We start from the raw sequence: 23349 nt of genomic DNA on the forward strand, positions 1-23349 counted from the left end.
ATGGAAATATTGCCTTACAATATATTTAAAGATTCACTGTTTGCTAATTTGACATAGCAATGTGAATGAAATTGCCAGAAATCTGTTTCAACATGGTGCTATGCATCATTAGTACAAATATGAGATTTTGACAATGTTTATCTGCTTTGATTGGCTGTATTTTTTTCCAGTGAATGATTATGGAACCCAGGTCAATGCTGTGAATAATTCCCTGACTCTACAATCAACCAAGGCTCCCAGGCTTTTCGGTAAGAATCTCCTGGATTTTATTGCTTCCAGGAAACTATTATCATGGTAACAATGAAGTAGATTATGTATTAGAAATACGACTTTAAATATATATTTGTGTGTGTGTGTGCGCGCGCGCACGCATGTGTGTGTGTGTGTGGTTACTTAATGAGTTTGTGGAAATACTGAGATTCAAATTGTTTAAGACATCTAATTCCATAAAAGCAACAATTTTCCTAATCTATTTTAAAGTATGCCTTGAAGTAAGCTTTTGATTATGTATCACATGAAAAACTTTCATATGATATTTAGCTCTATTCCAAATTTATTTTGCAAAATAGTACTAGGAATTATCATCCTCAGTGTAAAATGGTAAATCACTGTACTGGCAGCAGAGCATCAAAGGCAGTCCAAAGTACTTTTAAAGTCAGTATGGCACTAGGCAAGGTCTCTAATGTTACTCACAGGGAAGATTAGAAATTAATTGAATAGTCATACCTAAATGTTATGTCATTCTGGAGCGAATAATTTTTTTGAATTCTGCAGGACTCTTTTTTATGTTCTAGTCTGTTAACCTATTTATCAGATTTAAATGAACATACAGGACATATTTCCACAAAAATGCAGAGCTGAGAAAATAGTGAAAATACTGGGAAACATAATCAGAAATCACAAATATCTGGGTGGTTAGAAATAACATAGAAAGCTAAAAATTATCATTGTAAAATTATTAGATCCTAGCTAAATTATAAAAATCACATGTTTTTATTCAGATATTGAAGATTTTGCTTAGCAGCAGTCCATGTGAATGTGTCAAGTGTAAACTTGGCCTATTTACATATAAACAGTGTGAATATAAGGAATTCTGTAACTATTAAAATTGCAATCTTAGGATTAAAATAATAATAATAATAAAGAAACACAGTGTCTGGGCCAGGAATTCTGTATCCTGGCCATTTATCAGAATTAGATTGACTTTGAGCTACTCCTCTTTACAACAAGCAAACGAACAACTAAGCAAGCAAGCCAACAGAACGCAAACAAAACTGCCCTGGTGGATCTGACATATTAAAATGTTGACTGAATTATCTAGAAAGAGTCTGTGAATGTCAGCTGAGTCCCACAGTGATCTAATCATTTGCGCGTTTTGCTTCAGCACTAAGGTCACACCTTGGAAATCACGAAGAGGATTTGAAACATGATTAAAGAGGAAATGGAAAATGTAAAGAAACATGAGATCTATTAGGGAGCATAATATGTGCCTTTAATAATTGAAACACTATTAGGAGAAAGAACAATTAAGTCCTGTACATGCCTTACCCTTCAGTCTTGCCTATTTCATACCCTCCCCAGATCCTCATCTCTATCCTCCCTTATCTCCCTCAACCCAGGGTAAGCATGAGGATTAATGTGTGAGGGCTAAAGTATAAATACCTTTCTATAATATGTTTCTTTCTTATGTGAGATCTTTAACAAATTGATGGCTCAGGGATTAATAAATTCCCTAACTTGTAGGTGTTCAATTAGCGTTCAATTAACACTTAAGAGGTAATTAAGTAACTGCAAACTTTCAGTGGGAGTTGGAAAATACGATGCATTCAAAATGGCTTCAGGTTCTTAGATTCAGTAGGTAGAGAAGTGAATTGAATGCCAATGAACTTGAGTATAATTTTTAAATACTACTTTGTTTATAATAATTAATACCTTTGTGATTCTGATTTTTTATCTGAAAAATTAAGCACTCTTATGTATTGTTTCTTTATGTCTTTCCAGCTTTATATTTTTCACTCATATTCTGTTTTACTCAGCTAAGTATGACATCTTCAAAAACACGTTAAATCTTATTGCTGTAACAGAAAATTTAGAATGATGAAATTATTAACAGGTTTAAATATACATGTGACATAGTATATCAAAAAGTACAAAAAATGTATAAAATCAGATTGCAACATGTCTGAATATTTTTGTTTGAATTATTTTACCAATTTAAGTGGAGATCCGCAGTCATTTATCATCAAAGTGAATAGAATAGGTTAGGGAATAGTTTTGCCTTAAGTTTTTTGAAATATAAAATTCATAATTTTTGGTAAGCATACTACCAAGTTAGAAAAATGAAAATAAGTGTGAGTTTTAAAATATTAGTGAGTTTTAAATACCCTCTGACATGTGTCTTCTCTAGTTTTTCATGTAGATGCACATTGACAAATATAATGAATACATAAATGCTTGTAAAAGTAAATTATTAACTAAGTAAAGAGTAAGAATTGACAATATGAATTTAATAAAATTAACTATAAATTTTATTCAAAATAATAGACATTTAAGGAATAATATTTTCATAGTAACTGCATTTAAAATTAGGGCAAATGCCCCCTTTATTTGTCTAGGAAACTGTTTTATTTTTTATTGTATATGTTGCCCTCAAAGTCCACATTCCTCTAGCCAATTTGACCCCTTTTCCTCTTTTACTAAGAGCCTAATGTCTTTCTTTCTTTTTCTTTCTTTCTCTTCTTCTTTCCTTCCTTCCTTCCTTCCTTTCTTCTCTCCCTCCTTCCCTTCCTTCCCCCTTCCCTCCTTCTCTATGTCCCTCTTTCCCTTCCTTTCTCCCTCCCTCACTCCCTCCCTCTCTCCCTTCCTTCCTTCCTCCCTTCCTTCCTTCCGTTCTTCCTTCCTTCCTCCCTTTCTTCTTTCCTTCCTTCCTAATCTAAAACATGAAACAATGTTGCAGTAACTAGGAGATGTTTGATATTAAGGATGGCTTAATGTGGATTGTTAATGACGCTATGTCTCCATTCTTTTTAAAACCTACATGATTTCTAATCTGCCCCAGCCAAGATGCAGATGTAGGAATGCAGATGTCCCTGTACAGTCTAAAACTAGATGACCCCTTGTCACTTCTGTCTGAGGGGTTCGGTGAGTTCTATAGACTCCTCTTAATTTACCCAATCAAATATAATTATATCTGTCACTGCTTGCAGTTATATTATTACATTCTATTATAATTTAAGAGAATGAAATTCTTTGTTTACATAAAACTTTGTTGTTCAAGGGTTTTATTGAATGTGCATGGCTGTCTGTGGATATCAGTTTATTTTGAAAAGCAGTAAATCCTTTAAAGTTTCAATTCAATGTACAAGAATGATAATCTGCCCCACAGCATAAATGGAACAGCATTCTTTTAAAATTCTTTCCCCTAAATAATAATCTTTAAGTAGCAAATTTGAGTATTCTAAAATTCAATTCTCATAAAGTGAAATATTTATAAATATAATTTTAATGCTTTTCTTCATGATATTATAGAAACATTTTAGAAGTTTTGTTAAACATTATTAGAATATAATGTTTTAAAAATTGCTATTTATTTTTAATTGAAATGTTGTAAGTGGCTTTCAGAATATGTTTTTCCAGTAAGCTTTCTTGATTCAAGACACTTGAATATTTACTAAGCACAACTCAGATTTAATTTTTCTTTCTATTTCCACATTTCAATATCAAGTTATTTAGGTAATCTCAAAGACTGAGACTTACTCTTCCTTGAAGAGATTTTATGTAATAATTTGTAGGCATATCCCTGAGTGTGAGTGCCTTATTTCAGTTTAATTGGCTGTATTAAGAGTATATTCATGTAGTTAAAATAAATGTGTGTTCTCTTCCATGTGTAGAAGAAATATTTCTAAAGCAATTTTCCTAAATGTGTGCAATTCTGCACATAAACTCTAGAATTGAAAATCATCACAATTGGTTCCTCTTGTTTTACCTGATGATTGAAATAATGATACAGCAGATAAAAAACCTTTGAGCCTGAGGGCATGGGTTAAGTTCCCAGCACTTCAATTAATAGCTGTTCGACCCTAAGATATTTCTTGACCTCTCTGAATTTCATCTTCCCAACGTAAAATAAGGATAGTAATACTATAGTACTAACCTGATAAGTTGTGTTATGAGGTTAAATCAATCAAAATACATAACTTTCTTAGGACAGTGCCTGATATCTAGTCAGTTAGTGTAGGTTTGCTCATTATTATTATCTGTGTGATTCAGAGCAATACACTTAACTCGCCAGGCTTTAGTTTCTCATTTGTAAAACAACTCCTTTGTAAGTTCCTGTTTGCAGAAGAAATTTATATTTCAGGCACTCATAAAGTCTCTGGTTATTCAGATAAATGCATCAGTAAACATACAGTCTCGAAATCATGGCTAATATTTTAAGAAGAATTCATACTAGAACTAAATTAATGCATATATGGAAATTCAAAGAGTTTGAATGTGTTTATTAGAAACAGTTGAGATTATTGGCACAGAGAAGTATCATGGGGCTTCAAGCTCAAAAGATGTTTACTTGTATAATTGTTCCTTAACTTTTCGACACCTCCAACTTTCCAAACTTTTTGAGTTCTGTCATTGTTTTTCTGATTGTTCCAATTTGAACGATTAGTAATTTTCTTTGTATGACTTCTATTCTTCCTGCCATTCATTAAATTTCATTGCTTTTTACGAAATGTTTATTTCTGTCTCTTCCATTTTCATTCCTATTTATTGTGTTCAGATCACCAACATTTCATGGTTAGATTTCCTAAACAATCATATGTCATCCAATTTGGAACACTAATGATAGTTAAAGAGAGTGCTAAAAAATTAAGATATATGTCTATTTTAAATATAGACATTACTGAAACAATGTTGCAGTAACTAGGAGACATTTGATATTATGCATTGACATAAAATTGGAATTGTCATTTTGGTGACTCTACAAAAATAGTTTTATATTTAAAAGTATTTCAATATTTTTAAATTACATATATATATAGAAACATAATATTCTCCAAAAATAAGTATAAATTAATAGGGGCTTAGGCAAAACAGGCTGTATAGACATGAGACAAACAGATAAATAGATATCAGAAAGCTCAGATATAACTCAGATATATTTTTATATATATTACAAATAATGTAATCATATATCTAACATAAGTAAACTAAAGCATATTAGAGAAAGAGAAAAAAGGAGCAGTCATATGTAACAAATTATATATGACATTTTTAACATCACTGTCCTATTTCTATTCATCTATCATGTGGTAATTTAGCTTCATCTATTTGCATGAAATTTGTCTGCATCGTCCATTAGTCCTCTATCTATTGCAGATATTTTCTGTCCCTTAAATATAATTTTTTTCTGTCCTTTCAGATTGGTCTCTTAATTACCATTACACACAAGTTATTAACTCTCATTCTAAAGGATGTTTTATGTGATTTTCCCACCTAAAATTCACTGACCCTCCTCATCTTTTTAACCAATCTGCCTTTTCATTATCAGAAGGCCTTCTTTCTGTCTCTTTCCCTGGTTTCCTATTATTATTCCTTTAATACTTATATTATTAGATATTTTGTTTGCTCTGCCTCACTGTCTAGATTACAAGTTTTTTTGAAGAAGAAGATAATGTGTTATATAGTTTATAGACTGCCCCCACTCTCAGCATTGATCATAGTGTTAAGCATATAAAGATGACTCACATTTTTTGTTTATTAATTTTGTGATCCACAGTTACAAAAGAAGGAACAAATGATGGATGGAAGAATGCGGATCATATTTACCAAGTCTTTCTGAACGCCTTCTGCATTCATGCATCCATGTTCTTTCTAGGATTGGATAGCATTTTATGCCTATGTTAATATCTGTGCTTTTGGCATTTCCGTAATATTTATATGTATATGTGATGCCTTTGGCAGCATACTGTTAATAAAGTTTTATATTTTCATGCATAGTAAACATAGTCTTCTCACTGCATCTCACTGGTAAACGTCTACCTAGCAAAGAAAAATGAATGTTCTGTGGAGTTCATACTAGTTGCAAGCTTTTGACTGAACCTAACTATTCATGAAAAAAATAAGCCATTTTTTTCTGATTTTTATACATCTCTTTGCTCCCATACATTGACTCTTTTTTTTTTCCTTGAGATGGAGTTTCACTCTTACTGTCCAGGCTAGAGTGCAATGGCGTGATCTTGGCTCACTGCAACCTCTGCCTCCCAGGTTCAAGCGATTCTACTCCCTCAGCTTCCCTAGTAGCCAGAATTACAGGCACCCCTTACTCCCCATGGTTAATTTTTCATATTTTCAGTAGAGACGGGGTTTCGCCATGTTGGTCAGGCTGGTCTTGAACTCCTGACCTCAGGTGATCCACCCACCTCACCCTCCCAAAGTGCTGAGATTACAGGCATGAGCCACCACATCTGGCCTCATACATCAACTCTTAAGAGCTGCCTTGGAACTATATCAGCTTTACAATATTCTGGGAGGAAAAAAACTTTGGGAAGACCTAAAAAGCTACTGACAACCCAATTCTGCTATTTGCTCACTGACTGAGAAAGGGAACACCTATATACCCGATCCAGTTCCACATGGCCTCCTGCCAGCCTCCAGGTCTAGGGAAAGTAATTGGATGACATCCTGAAGATCCTTTTACTACTTGAAACTCTATGCCTCTCCTAAACATATTCAGTGTATGACCTCCTGGCCTACATTCCATTTATGTGCAAAATACAGAAAATAAAATCAATGCATCTATAAATACATTTTTGAAAGATTTTGGTTATCACTAGCCTTCTGAAACAGGTATTATGTTTACCAAGGGCCTAATAGACAGCCAAACACCATCACTGATACAGTCAATTTCTACATCTTCTTGAGATTGTTATTACCTCCTAGACCTCTTGTGGAAGATGTGATTGCACGTAGAGGAATACTGCAACCCTGAGAACTTTCTGGAAAGAAACTATACCCACCAGCCAAAGAGTTCCACATCCAGCTGCATACCACAAGTCATTACAAGTACTGTTTACAGTTCTTAAAAAAACAAAACAAAACAAAACGCTTCATCCACAGTCCACTTTCATAGTTCTAAAGAAGTATTTTTCCTTTTGTAATGTGTTCTAAGACCAAGAAGCACAGGAATATCCCTCATAAACTAAAGATGCCTGTCTAGTAAATCTGGAGCCTCATACTGACAAGTTGGCTTTCCAAAAATAGATAACAACTTTTGGACAGCATCCAGCAAGTTTTCTACTTCCTGACAGGAATGCTGATGAGAAACAAAAATGTGGCACTTCATCTCTGCCAAAATCAGTCCTATCCAAATGCAGTCACTCTAGATGACCACTGTCTACCTTTCTAATCCCTTTCTTCCTGGACCATCTTTAGTCTTAACAAAGATAGTTTGTTGCCCCAGTAATAAGAGTCCTCCAGAGAAGTGTTTCTCATGCTTGAATAATATACAGATATCTTTAAAAGGAAAGAAAATCACAGACTTCCAAGTTGTAAACCAAATTACTTAAAATAACATTCATTTTGTGTGAACCGGTAACATTGAATAAATTCATTATGATCATTATACAACTATACACCAAAAATTGTTTACAAATTAATACCAGCACTAATTTGATAAGACTTCTTTTGCTTAAGAAAAATAAAAATCCTTACTGTAATATGATTTTAATAGTGGCTGGTATAGGGCAGATTAGGAATGTGGTAGGAATAGCTTAGACAAACTTGAGCTACCTCAAGTTTGTTGTGTTAATTCTCTACCTTTTTCTCTTTGAGTAATGGAAAATCTATGCAGAAATGAAGTTAAGAAGTATCAATACAAAATGGTGGCTAGGTGCAGTGGTTCAGTCCTGTAATCCCAACACTTTGGGAGACTAGGTTGGGAAGATCACTTGAGCCCAGGAGTTCAAGACCAGCCTGGGTAACATGCAGAGACCCTGTCTCTACAAAAAATAAAATAATTAGGCCAGTATGGTGGCCTCTGATTGTAGTCCCACTTACTCTGGAGGCTGAGGTGGGAGGATTGCTTGACCCAGGGAGGTTGAGGCTACAGTGAGCTGTAGTTGAGCCACTGCACTCCAGCTTGTCTGACAGAGCAAAAGATTCTCAAATAAATAAATAGATAGACAGACAGATAGATAGATAAAATGTGTTGATTAGGAAAATCTCAACCTTGCCTCTTCCAGCACAGTGGAGTAAGGGTTCTAGTTTTTTATTATATCTAATACCATTACACAGATCTGAGTGACCAGTGCAAATGTGACCACATGGCTGCAAGACTGGAACTTTGGTGTGGATATTTCTAGAATCAGTCCATAATGACCATGCCAACTCAATAGCTGTTGCCGTCAAGTGTTCAAGCTCTCTAAATACCGTTTGAATCAGCACTGCTGCTCCCGACACTTGTTTTTAGCTTCCTTCTGGGGTGATCTATTTCCTGTTCAAACTTAGGAAACTTCAACTTCATGCTTGTAACTGTGGACTATGATACATTTAGCATTTTCAGAACCTGAGCTTCCGAAAAGAGAGGATTGGGACATCAGTTCTAAAGGAGAAGTTGTGACAATTTTCTTTTCATCTGATAAAATTATTAAAATATTTTTGTTCACGTATTATTATTTTCTTAATTTTCCAGTTAGTTTTCAGAATGGCATACCTTCGTGGTTGAGTGCATTGACTTTATGGAAAGAAAGACATGGTTTTTAATTCCAGTTCTGCTATTTGCTGACGCAGTCTGTGGCCTTGAAAAAGGTCACAAAACTTCCCTAGGCTTCAGGTTCCTCATTGTTAGATGTGGCAAGAAATATCTTAAAAACAATTTGTAAAACAGTAATGAGACATAAAATTCTTAACCCAGTGTTGAGTACACAATTAGAGCACAAAGTATTAATTTTTGAGGTTGTTTTTAATGATGATGATGAGGATGACCCAGTTTCATCTGAGGTTTATAGCAAACAAAAAATTCAGAAGTACTATTTGTATACATTTTATTATTGATCATTTTTAATGCAGCTAAAGTCCATAACCTTTATCTGAGGTATCTGCATTTAACATATTTTATGCTAAAATTATTTGAAATAACATATATAGCACTTGAAAATTCAAACATAATTATAAAATACAGATTTTTGTCTTTGGATCTTATATCTAATTGAAGGATTTATAGACCTTTATTTTCAATTTTATTTTATGACCTAAAGTACAGATCTGTGTATTTCCTAATTTCAGTTCATTGCAACAAACATTGAGTGTCTCCTACATGGGAATAACTACCATAGGTACTGAGAGTATAAGAATAGTAATAGTGCACTTTTGTCCTTGACAGGTGTGCTTGTCAAAGGAGATAGATTAAATAGATGACTTCAATGTGTATGTTACATGCTAAGACAGAGACTTGCACAGGGTTATGGGAGAAGAGAGTCACAGTAATATTTTTCGTTCATTAAACAATGTCAAAATTTAAATATTCTATCTTCTCAAAACCTGAACTCTATCTTCATTTCCACTTCCAAGTTGTTTGCCTGGATGCTGGCTAATCCATGGACATTGTCTAAAATTTCATCTTTATATTCAGATATTTTTCTAAGTAAAGCCACAATGAAACAAGCCACCAAAATATACAAAAAATACAACTATTATAAGTAGAACTTATTTTTAATGTTTTATAACATATTAGAAAAATACTACATTTTCTGAATATAAAAACACTAGAATTATTTCATCTCTAGCTCCCTCACTGCTCAAATTCAATCTGGTGCTTAATTTTAGCTACTCCCATGGTAACTGCTTTGGTTATGGTAATTTTATATTCTTCTTTATTGAAAGTTACTGGATTCAACCTAAACATGCCTGGTTGAGTTTGCTTCATGTAATCAAAAAGATTAGAACTTCTCTCTTTGATTCTTTAATAATTTCAGTGGCTCATTAATGACTGCATTATATAATCCAAATATAATAGTATTCAAGAACCCTCTTAATTTGACCTAAATGTGTTTTTTCCAGCCTTGTATCCCACTATCCTCTCTCTGTGTTGTGTTATCCAGATAGCCTGAAGTTTGCAAAGTATCCCCAAGCAAACCAGAAACATTCTGACCTTTGTGCTTTTTCCTTTCTTCGCCCATATGCTTCTCTGTATTCTCTGCTTATTAAAATCCCATTCTTCCTAAAAAGCTGATAAAGAGACTAAATACTAATTTTCACTTTTAATAAATTTTGTAGGGTTTAAAATTTTACAAGTCATGAAGAAAATTTTCCTAATGCATTATAAGACATAATTGTCTTAGAATAAAATATACTCAATAGCTGTATAATATGTAATTTTACCATAGCTTTCTTTGTGGCTTTGCTTAGAAAAGTCCCTGAATGAACTTGACTTTTTGAACTCTGTCCATGGATTAGGCAGTATCTAGGCAAAGAAATTCAACCAAGAAAACATCTAACCAATTTCCTTCCTTCTCTCTTAATATGTGGAGGGCGTTTCTGTCTGGGCAAGATTTCACTTAGTCTATTTCTCATGACCTTTCCATTTCAAGTTCACTGGCAACCCTCCTTCTACATTTTATCCTAAGGTAAGTGGCCCAGTATACACATGGGGGAAGAAAAAGCTCCAGAGCTCTTGGTTTTCCATTCCCTGCCCCATTTTCTTTTCTTTATAGAATATTGATTTCCACCAATTTAATGTCACTTCTCCTGATCAGTGAATACAGATACATACTCTTTCTTGTTTACAGAGAGAGAGACAGGTTTACCACACATTCCTATTCAGAAACAGATTCTAATATCTAATCTCTAGCCTTTTATCTATTGCCTCAGGACACTGGACTCACTCTAACTTATTTCTGTTATATATCTCGAGGATTATAATTGTAGACAATTTGAGAAAAAAAGAAAATAGAAGAAAAACTGGCCATATTCACATTAGGCAGAAACAATCACTGTTGGCATTCTAGTATATTTCATTTTACTAGTTCCTTGTATATTTTTTCCAACTTATCACAAAGTAAATAAAGTTCAAGACTGGAAGTAGCTGCTGTAGAAGCCCTAACAATATGGAATAAGCTCAGCATGAAAGTATCTTTTTGTAAAATTGACCTAGCAGGTGTCTAAGCTCCCTACCTAATAAAGCTCTCTCTTTAGTAATCATCATCACAATTGATTGCATATCCTCTTAAATATTTGACCAATGGATACATATATCATTTCTATTCTCATTTATGTGTGTTTGTATATGTATTTGTATGTATTTGTGTGTTGGCACAAAAATATATATGATTATATTTTGTTGATTCTAACATGCAGGTTTTTCTACATTTTAACATAGTTTTAATCATGATGTAATCATGGTGTATAATAATGTGATTATGTTTTATTTATTTATTTATTTTTTGAAACGAAGTGTTTCTCTGTCACTCAGGCTGGAGTACAGTGGCTCAATCTCAGCTCACTTGGAACCTCCACCTTCGGAGTTCAAGTGATTCTCCTGCCTCATCCTCTCTAGTAGATGGGACCACAGGTGTGCACCACCATGTCCAGCTAATTTTTGTATTCTTAGCAGACACAGGGTTTCACCATGTGGCCAGGCTGATACTGAACTCCAGACCTCAGGTGTTCCACCCACCTCAGTCTCCCAAAGTGCTGGGATTACAGGTGTGAGCTACCACAACCAGCAGTATTTTTCTTTCTTCATGAGCAGTACATAAAATAATAGTGCATCTTCAAATCCATGACATTGAGACTTTATGTAAATGGTATTTCACAGAACATTTGGCAAGCTATAAGCAATTTCTTGTCCCACATCATACCCTTCTACTGTTGTTGGTATGGGGAGGAAAAAAAGTGTTGAATAGTAGATAAATGTATAGCGGTAAGGTCCATATTTTGCTAAATGGCGTGGGCACTTTAAATGTCATTGTAGGTATATAAATTTGTAAAACCTTTTAGTGAAAAATTCGGCAACATCTACCAAATTATAAATTAAAATATAGATTTTGCATAATTCTAATTTCAGAAATATCTCCTCTGGAATCACCTGAACCAGTATACATGGGTGCTCATGAACTGTTGTCTGAAAAAAATGAATTATAATAATCTGTATGTCCATTTGACTACATATACTCATAGTCAACTCATAAAATGAAGTACTGCACATACATTACAAAAAGTGAGATCTATATAAAAATGCAGAGACACAACCACAAAATATTATCAAGTATAGTAATAAATATAGAATGTTATGCTAATACATTTGCATATGTAAACAATTAGGAGATATATAAATCATTGGTAGTGGTTAAAGAGCAAGAATCAAATTATTGATAAATTTTTTACATTTTTTATGCTTCATATTATTTCAAAGTTTTACAAAGATAATTTACAGTAAATATATTTCTCTTTAATACAAAATTATAGAAAAGTAAAACCTAAAAAAAGATTTGCTAACCAATTTCCTAAAAAGTCTCAGAAGACAAAAGTAAATGTACTTAACAAGTTGTAAGATATTTCATAAAACCTAATTTGTTTAGTAAAACGAAAGCCTAAGTAGGCAGGCCAAATGGGAATCATCAAAAAGATACCACAGTAAGGATTCAAAGTAAACAGAAGATTCAAAGTTTATTATATAAATCTCAAAGCAAATTTATGTTAAAAAGCCTTGCCTGTAAAACTGAATTTAGAGCACTGCCTTACAATTTAGCAGTCACACTGGATCATGATAGTTCCTGACTTAAAAGAAAGAAGAAAAAGTGGATCCTGAATTCTGAAACTTATCAAAAACCCTCTAGAGAAAGGTACCCAACTTGTTATTAATGGCCAAGTCAAGACAGAATGCATTTGATTATTAAATTTTCCTCAGGAAAAAAAAAGCAAAAGTCAGGTTAGTATCTTTTTTATTCTATCTTAAATTTCTGTGAATAATTATAATCTCAACCAAAAAAGTCACATTTCACAAAACCTTTATATTTTCTTTGATTGTAGATACCAAAGTCTGGATTTTAAATAGATGAGTGCCCAACTATCTATCAAGTTTTTCTCTTCAAGAGGTGAAAACAATTCAAATGGAGCTAAAATGTTTTTAAAAACCATTTGCTTCATTACTTAAATTTTACTGTGATTTAGTTCATAGCAACCCAATGATAGTCTTACTGCTCTCAGTTAAAACGATCTTAGGAGAAATGAATTAGTTTACATATCAGGTAAAATTTATGTTCTGAAGAATAATTGCCTTATGATTCCTTAATTGACAATAATTTATTGCATCTTTAAAGAAACTTCTAAAAGTTAACTACATATAATACAATATTATTCATTCTCATTCTCTGGATACTTCTCTATTTTCATTTAACTTCAAATTTTAATACACTATTGAAATACCATCATTTCTAGAAGTTAGGAACCTTACGGTTGATCTGGATCAAAACTCTGTTGGGTAATTTAGTGAAATTTTCTCTGCTGGCATCTATTCTGGCCAACTGTCTGTTTGCTCTCAAATCAACCCCCTGCTTTTACCCTGCCTCGTGGTTTTATGGGAAATCTTTCTCCTCTAGCTTTGAAAGGATTTGGTAAATGGTAGGCATTGTTGGGTGACTGGATGGTCAAAGGAAGACGGAAGCTAGTAATGTCTCTCCACCACATCTGTGGTGTATCTTTCATGGTTTCGGCTTCAATGGAAAGGGCCATATGGTTCTAGCATTCACCTGGCGTTCTTAGTCTATGAGGCTCTTCCTCTCATATCTCCAATGTAGGGACTATAGCCCCAGATTTACTAGGCTAGCTTGTTCTCATTTTGAAATAACCTTGATGTTATGATTGGGCCATGTTTATTATAGGTCATATATGAGGAAAAGAGAAGAAGTTTGCTCCCTGTCATCAGAAAATTTTCTCTGCTCTGGAATAAGGGGGCTTGACAGCTGGCATTGCTATTAAGACATAACAACTAACATTTGCAAAGAACGATACAACTTACAAGCACATTCACACATACTATCTGCAGCTTACTATGGGCAGATACATCTTATGTACAAAATGCTGAAATGAAATTGATGTATAAGTCATACATCATTTTATCATACACATCTATTTGGAAGTTACTATGGGTGTTTAAACAGGAAAAAAAAGAGATAGCAATTTCCTCTGTTTTCTGTTTCTCAAATTAGGCTAATTGCATCTAGTACATCTCTTTTGTTTCTGAACATAGGTGAAAAATGGAAGCTTATGAGATCAAAGTGGTGGCAATTAATAATCATTTTATATTCTATACTGTGCAAGGGTGATAGTCCACGTCACACACATTGGAAAAGTTTGTACAATAGTACAACTTCATTACAGTGTAACTCTGCTAGACCACTAGAAAACTCCTCATATAAATGATTCTTAAAGACCAGAAAGGTCTACATTTTCTAGAATGTTTAGCACACATTCTTACCACTCGTTTTAACTTGGATTTATGATGGCATATCATCATGTAAAAGGATACAAAATATAGGCATGTAGTATAAATAAGGCTAGAGATCTAATGTACAACATGAAGACAACAGTTAACAAAATATATTGTGTTATGAACTTTTGCTATATAAGTAGATTTTAGCTACTCTTGACATATACAAAAAAATATAACTCTGTGAGAGATGGATATATTAATCTGCTTCACTATAGCAACTATTTTACTCTTTATATCTATCCCATAACATCATTTGTAAAGCTCACATGTACACAACAAAAATTATTCTTAACTCATAGGCGGGTGTTGAACAATGAGAACAAATGGACACAGGGAGGGGAGCACTATACTCTGGGGTCTGTTGGGGGGAAATAGGGTAGGGACAGTGGGGGGTGGGGAGTTGGGGAGAGATAGCACGGGGAGAAATGCCAGATATAGGTGATGGGGAGGAAGGCAGCAAATCACACTGCCACATGTGTACCTATGCAACAATCTTGCATGTTCTTCACATGTACCCCAAAACCTAAAATGCAATTAAAAAAAATAAAAATAAAAGTAAAAATAAAATAAAATAAAAATCATGCATTATAATCCCCACCTAGGATAAGGTAAAACAGAAAGGGCGACATATTATTTAAAATACTATTTTCATTTTACAAGTCCTAAGAGGCCTTCTTAAAAATCATTGCATATAAGGAGCTGAGGCAGGAGAATCGCTTGAACCTGAGAGGTGGAGGTGGCAGTGAGCTGAGATAGCACCACTGCACTTTAACCTGGGTGACAGAGCAAGACTCCATCTCAAAAAAAAAAAAAAAATTACTGCATGCATAACTAGTCAAAGACCTAAGTAAAACTAAAGATTCTGTATTTGATTATAGTTTTTAATTCTGGAACAAAAATATCACCCATCTCAGATTTCTTCTCATAAATTATTCTCATAGTATTAATTCCCTCATATTTCCCAGAATATTTTTTGTTATTTGAGTTGCTATATCAAGACACTCTAGTACTTATTTAAATATCCAGAAGGCAGGAGGTGGTATAAAAAAATGCTTATATCAATTTGAGAATTCTTTTCAGTTTTTCTCATTGTTTTATTTCTTTTTTCTTTTACAGTCTGTTCATCTGGGGTTTATTTGCCAAAAGACAGCTTCTTGCTTAAGGCACAATCTATTCACCTACATTAACCACTGGATTCCTCAAAGTACTATTTTCTATTAAGATTGGATATTTACCAAATCTTCCTCATCTGTATTTGCTTGTATCACATCTCACCATTTGGCAAAGCCATTAAAGTTTTTTTACATTGATTCCGTGACATACAACAACTGACCTGCAGTACAGGTTTATTAACATCAAGCAATTTAGCTATGCTACTGAAGACCACCCAGTGCCTCTCACTGACAGTTATTCCCAAAGAACTAAAAACTAACATTGAAATTAATTTTCTCCTTGATTTAGCAAATGAGTGTTCTTTTTATTGCCCTAGTTGTATTTTTCTCTTCTGTTTTTGAAAACCATTGATTGATCCCATTGGCAAACCAGCTTATCTGTCTGATCCAAATCAAATTTTCATTTCACTGGTTTTAGCAATGTTGATTCCTTTGTAAAAACATTTAACTCATCTAGAACTAAACTTCAATTTATGAGAAAAAAAATACTACCAAGACAAACATCTTATCTGGACTCATTCCTTGAAACTTAAAACTTGTTATGACTTAATTCCTTCACTTTAAATTATGATAGTATTACATCATTCATGATGTGTTATTTAAGACAAGAAACTTCCTCAGCTTTGGTGTTTTTGTTACATCACAAATAAAAACTTTGCTTATTAGAATTTTTTAAAGCTAAATATTTTAGAACAAATGGTATGTAAATGAATGTGTGTGTGTGTGTGTGTGTGTGTCTGTAAGAAATTTTCAGCAGTTACGTTATCGAATAGTAGTTTTTATTATGTACAAATTGTTCATATAAAGAATAATCATAACACTTCTCTTTGGCAAATGAGATTTTTAAATTCATTGGAGAAAGATCTCAATGTAGAGGACACAGCATTTTATTAAGCATTTTCCTAGAATTGAAATGCATGAATTTTATTAAATATCCCTTTATTCATTCAGATTACTGCTAACATATGCATGCAACAAGACTAATCTATAAACAGTATCAATATGAAAGCCTCAAATTCACTTTCATATATGGCTTACCATGTTTTCCTGATGTTTTTAGAATTTCAGGGTCCCTCATGGTGTCTCGATCCAGCAGACAGAGGATTGTGTCGCGCCAATGAGACCAGATTCTACTACAATTCAGTCATTGGGAAATGCCGCCCATTTAAGTACAGTGGATGCGGGGGAAATGAAAACAATTTTACTTCCAAAAAAGAATGTCGGAAGTCATGTAAAAAAGGTATAGAAGATACTCTTCCCATTAATTGATTAGTGTTTAAGATAGCAATTGAATTGACATTATAATCTATTAAAATATGAAATTAATTATCTTTATTATAAGAAAATATGATGCAGCTAATAAATGTCTTCTTAAAACACATTTAGATAATATTGCTAGATATATAACTGTAATTTCTTTTAATGTCTTCATAGAAAAAGAATCAATTTAAAACAATTTAAACATGTTATTCTTTTAATGTTGAAATACTAGGCATTTATTTTAAAAGATTATACCCAATTCCTGTAAGCTTTTTTGAAATGTACAAAATGTTAACCTGTTTATTGATGTCTTCTGAAATATAAAACTGATGCATGTTTGTAACAGTCAGAAGAGTATAAAAATGCAAACTAATACTATCTGTAACTCCATCAGCCATATACAGCCACATTTCTACTTTTTAAAAATAAAGGAAGCATGGATTTGTAACAGAAAATGAACTAGTAATAAAAATGAACAGCATGCTTATCCATTTTTATTAACTCACATATGCAAAGTAACTTCCTTAAAAATAGATTGTTCTACACAAATACAGAAGCAAATTAAAGGCTTTTAAATCAATAACGTCTTTTGGATTTAAATGTTAAAAGATACTTTAAGAAGATTTTAGATAAAATGTTTCATTGTGTTACTTTATCACACATTAATTTATTCCTCTTCCTCTTACAGGTTTCATCCAAAGAAAATCAAAAGAGGGCCTAATTAAAACCAAAAGAAAGAGAAAGAAGCTGAAAGTGAAAATAGGATATGAAGAAATTTTTCTTAAAAATGCATAAATTTGTTATAGAAATTTAGCATTAATTCTAATAAATATTTTATATGAAATGTTCCACTTTGTTTTCTATTTTTCCCTTTACTAAAAAAATTTTAAATAATATATTCATTAAATTTTCTATGTTTATTGCACATTTGTGTCAAAGTTGCTTTTCTAATCTTGTGAAATTGCTTCTTCTAGGTCTATAATTTATCAACTGGCTACTGTGAAATTACTCATTCTCTGAATCCTTCTCTATTTTCATTTAACTACAAATTATCATACTACCGGATACATCAAATCAGTCCTTTGTTTCCATTTTCTCACCATCTGTTTGAGGACATGATCATGTAAATGATGATCGCCTTTATAACCTGTAACCAGATTCAGGAATACCGCTATTAAAAAATCAAGCACTTCTTGAGTTTCACATCTAAAATGGTGACAAACACCTGCCTCTGATAAAGCTCATTCAATTGTGTGTTTGAAAAGACTGGTAATAACAGAATTCTATTATGTGTATCCCTCCTTATACATAGTTTTTCTCCTTTGTACTAACCAGCACTTCCATCAATATTCAGCCAAGCCACTTTGAAAAGTCAACTCTGCATAATATTCCTGCCTGATTTGGATTGGTTTAACTTTTTTTTGTTTGTTTGACCATAGCCCATTCTATCAGTCAAGAAGATTGAATAATTGTGTATTAAAAACAACTCATGATAAGGAGAAATTTTATGGAAACAAGAAGTTTTATAGCAATCAAAAGGAAATTTCTTATGTACTTCCTAATACTATGCTTCACAATATTTTCTCTTTCTAAAAATAACAAAAATATTTAAACCTGCTGAAACCTATTCAGTTATCATTAGGGTTTGCTCACAATGCAACTAATTGTGCAAAAAAAAAAAAAGTAGGTTCTATCTGTTGAAGAGAATTATCAGTGAGAAAGTCTACTAGAACATTCATGCGCTGGTCACTCTTGGGGAGTTAATATTTCTCTGGAGTTAATTCACTATATCCATATCAATATCTTTTATCCTGAGCCATGTGCAGCCTGGTATCTCAACAACTTTCAAGACATGTCAGTTTCTGTAGTGTTCACCTCAGATTTGACATTCGAATCTGAAATGATTTAGATACACCTCATTCATTTCATATAGCTTCATGACTTCTAGCTAGCAATGATAATTCTGCCTATTCCTTAGGCTTGAAATTTTGAACTCAATTTGGATTTCTTGTTTTCCCTCATATAGCACATCTAAACAGTCTCCAAATTCTTATGCCTTCTTTTTCAAAAAAATTTACCCAACCCACAGGCTTTTTACTCTTTTTGTTTGTTTGTTTTGAGACAGACAAAGGGCAGTGGTGCAATCATGGGTTACTGAAGCCTCCCACCTAACTGAGACTACAGGTGCAGGCCACCATACTGGCTAATTTTTATAATTTTTGTAGAGACGGGTTTTATCATGCTACCCAGTCTTGTGTTAAACATCTGGGCTCAAGCAATTTTCCAGCCCCAGCCTTCCAAAGTGCTGGGCTTACGGGAATAAACCACAGTGCCCCATTTTTACTGTGTATTTTCAAAAAGTTGTCTAGCACTTATAACAGGGACAGTTTTAGCTGTGTATTTTGAAAAAGTTGTCTCTAAGTGCCCTAGATAATGAAGTTAAAATGACTGATCTGTGTCCACTTGGGTTGAGCATTCTTTTAGTAATAAAGGATTTGGTTATATTTGAATTCTTTAGAACTGATTCTCATTCTTGTCAATCAACTGTGAATTTTCTGTGTTAATTTCTAGCAGAGGTAATAGAGTTAATCCAAAACCATAGGTGTATTAAAGTCCAGATTGACAAGTATACTCAACAAACCAGGCACTGAGCTGAAAAAGGGATCATTTCCCAGTGGGCCTTAAGGCCCACATAAATCCCTGTGCGAAAATCGAGAAACAGAGACAGAAAGTGACTCGCCTAAGGCTTGTCACTTGAAAGTGAGTGGCTGACTGACTGGCAGAGGGCTGGAAATCAAATCCAAATCTCCTGACCTCTAATTTCAGAGGGTGCACTGTCTCCCCAAGGCCCAATTTTACAGTTAAATGGCTTAACAAGGGCTTTACTGGATTGAAGTCAATATTAAAAGACATTAGATTCCATCGGCACAGTCTTTGGCCCCTTGTCTCTAATGAGAATTTGCCCGGTTCAAATTTTAACATTGGTCTAACCTGAGAGATCTTGACTTTCAGCCTGAAACTCTTGAAAAGGCTTGATTAACTTAGGAGTTCCTGCTACAAAGGAAGAGCCAAGAACCCTCTTCAGCAAAGGTGAGCTGGCCTCAGTGGTAAATGGGAAATGAGCTGGTTTCAATAACCACTCTCTCACCAATCATCAAGATAAATTTCTTATAACATACATGTATTGTGTTTTTAGGAGGGATTGGAGTTATCCAAGATTCTGAGTAACATGCTACCACAGGAAGAAGGGTTTGCTGTTCAGGCCTGGAGACAGACACACACACACACACACACACACACACACACACACACACACAGGCTTGACACACAACTGGTAGTGTCCAGCAAATACTTAGTAGTATGAGGCGGGCTTTGAACCCATCCATGCTCCAAGGGAAGAGACACCTTTCCCTAATTCACACATCCATTCTCCCTCCTTCTCCCCCAATGCTGCCTCCTCCTCAAGCCCACGTATTATTACATAGAACAAAATTAGGCAGGGCTATCAGGTTAAAGCATTGTCAATGATGCTTTCATTAAAAACAACAGCACAGTCAAAAGAGAGCATGCTTGCATATGAAATGTGATTAATTCTTTCAGACATGGCTCATGATGACTGGGGCCACACTATCTGGAAGAAGCTCTGCTCTGTAGCGAGCCTAGCTGTGTGCCTGGCCACCTCCCAAAGTGCTTCACACTCTCATTTCACCCTCAGAGGCAGACAAGAGGACTGCAAAGGACTCATTTGTCTCCCATGCTCTCTGAAAAGGACTCCCATTTCTCCTGGGGACCAAAAGTAACATTTTCACTCTTTCCTGCATCCTTCCCATCAGTATTAATTCCTCAGAAATAATTCCTCCACCATTTCAAAATGCTCCCAAAACTCACACTTGTTGGTACTTAACTACAACCTTCAACCTCACCATTTAATTTTGATATATGTTTTCGGAATTACCTACAATACTTTCTTTCATGACTACTTTGATTTAGTTAAGAATACTTGCTGTTCACTGAATGTTAATCACTCAACTTATTCAAACAGATTTCCTATTTAAAAATATGATCTTCTCCAGATCATTCATCTGAAGTCAGGATCCAGCTGATGCCAGCTACAGAATCACTGTGTTTCTATACAGAATATGAAAATTCCTAACATATAGTTACAAATCATTATCTACTGTGGTATAAAAACTTTACCATTACATACTAGTAGCAACTTTTTTACTTAAGGAAAATAATATATCTTGATTCAAATGATCAGTACATAAATAATTGCCTTAGATGGAGTCTTTGCTGTGTAATTTGAGACTTTTGGAAATCAAAAGCCGTTGTGAAACATTTCCTGTTGTCATTTATTTAGGAATAGCAATAGCTCTGGAAAATGGCAGAGGGGAGGGACATCTTACAGAAAAAAAGTAACAGAGATTTCCTTTATTGAAATTGTGCATTGTGTCCAACAAAGAGCAACAAACTGTCACACCCCCTCCACACACACATGAAATTTCAAATACTAGCAATGAAGAGAAAAGTCCTAAGGACAGGGAAAAATATGGAGGGATAAGTCACATACAAAGAAATAGAAATAAAAAGGAATTGTACATTTCAATGACAATAATGGAAGGAAGTCACAAGGTAGTTGGATACAGAAGTCTGAGGGATGAGGAATGGCTGTTTACTTGCTAGAAGTCCATTTGTACTAACTGATCTTTCAGTTATGTGTGTGTAGTGCTTTGCTGAAAGACAGGAAAGAGGCTTTGGGAAAAAGTTTTAGAATATAAACTAAGAAAAAAGTTTTATAATATAAACAAAGAGATACTGTTTCTAGTACCAATAATAACCTAGTGGATGAATTTTTTTTTGACCATCTAATTTCTCTGGCCCCATATTTGTTTAGATTTAGAATGAGTGTTTTGCACTAGACTGGCTATAAAAACAAGTTTTTTAGTTTGGGGAATTTTAAGATTTTATGGCAATGCCCTCTACTTAAAAGTATCTAACATATGATAAGGCAAAAGAAAAATGGAGAGATGTTCTGTGATTAAAAAACAAAAACCAACATTGTCCAGATTCTACTGCTAGTAATATCCATAACCCCCCTAGTGTGAGGTTGTCATTTATAACAGTCTTCTGTATTCTTGAAAACTAGCTTATGTTGATGGATCTTATCTTCAAACTGAGTATAGCTGCTATTTCCTCTTTCAGTGCCTGGTTAATTCCCAAACATCAAAAGATTTTTTGAGAAGCTTCCAAGTAATTGCTTTACAGGAGGTCCCACAAACTTCGAAGTTTTCTGAATGTCTTAATAATGACTTTTATAATCAAAAAACAGTTTCAGAATCCATTAACTTTTTTTTCAATATTATATGTATTGTAGGGAAAATAATATATATGGATCTGATGTATTCTAACTCATCAAGGCATTTCAAGCTCATGAGAAGTTTTAAAATAATTTTCAGACCCTTTAGTCTCTTTTTATTGCATTTTAGGTTTTGAGGTACATGTGAAGAACATGCAAGATTGTTGCATATGTACACACGTGGCAGTGTGTATTTTCTGCCTTCCTCCCCTTCACCTATATCTGGCATTTCTCCCCATGCCCTCGCCCCCAACTCCCCACCCCCCACTGTCCCTCCCCTACTTCCCTCCAACAGACCCCAGTGTGTAGTGCTCCCCTCCCTGTGTCCATGTGTTCCCATTGTTCAACACCCGCCTCTGAGTGAGAACATGCGGTGTTTGATTTTCTGCTCCTGTGTCAGTTTGCTGAGAAAGATGGCTTCCAGATTCATCCATGTCCCTATAAAGGACACGAACTCATCGTTTTTTATGGCTGCGTAATATTCCATGGTGTATATGTGCCACATTTTCCCTGTCCAGTCTATCATCGATGGGCATTTGGGTTGGTTCCAGGTCTTTGCTATTGTAAACTGTGCTGCAATGAACATTTGTGTGCATGTATCCGTATTGTAGAACGATTTATAATCCTTTGGATATATACCCAGTAATGTGATTGCTGAGTCAAATGGAATTTCTATTTCTATGTCCTTGAGGAATCGCCACACTGTGTTCCACAATGGTTGAACTAATTTACACTCCCACCAACAGTGTAAAAGTGTTCCTATTTCTCCACATCCTCTCCAGCATCTATTGTGTCCAGATTTTTTAATGATCACTATTCTAACTGCTGTGAGATGGTATCTCAATATAGTTTTGATTTACATTTCTCTAATGACCAATGATGATGAGCATTTTTTCATATGTTTGTTGGCCTCACATATGTCTTCTTTTGTAAAGTGTCTGTTCATATCCTTTACCCACTTTTGAATGGGCTTGTTTGTTTATTTCTTGTAAACCTGTTTTAGTTCTTGGTAAATTCTGGATATCAGCCCTTTGTCAGATGGGTAAACTGCAAAAATTTTTTCCCATTCTCTTGGT

General features: G+C 34.1%; 1 protein-coding gene across 8 annotated transcripts in view; it reads left to right on the plus strand.

Annotated features, from left to right (window-relative positions):
* Positions 1-17849, plus strand: part of TFPI (tissue factor pathway inhibitor) — an 82563-nt gene extending 64714 nt beyond the window's left edge. For 7 of the 8 annotated variants that reach the window (XM_032292711.1, XM_032292713.1, XM_032292710.1 and 4 more), the window contains 3 exons: positions 171-248; positions 16718-16897; positions 17606-17849. In XM_032292711.1, coding sequence (XP_032148602.1) covers positions 171-248; positions 16718-16897; positions 17606-17712 — 365 coding nt within the window. In that variant the 3' untranslated portion in view covers positions 17713-17849. Of the gene's footprint in view, positions 1-170; positions 249-5773; positions 5999-16717; positions 16898-17605 lie in introns of those variants that run through there. The other variant, XM_032292715.1, reaches the window with a different exon arrangement.
* The last annotated feature ends 5500 nt before the right edge of the window (positions 17850-23349 follow it).

This window comes from Sapajus apella, unplaced genomic scaffold, assembly GCF_009761245.1.
Source record: "Sapajus apella isolate SASKATOON/1434 unplaced genomic scaffold, GSC_monkey_1.0 scaffold28, whole genome shotgun sequence".
Taxonomy (NCBI): domain Eukaryota; kingdom Metazoa; phylum Chordata; class Mammalia; order Primates; family Cebidae; genus Sapajus; species Sapajus apella.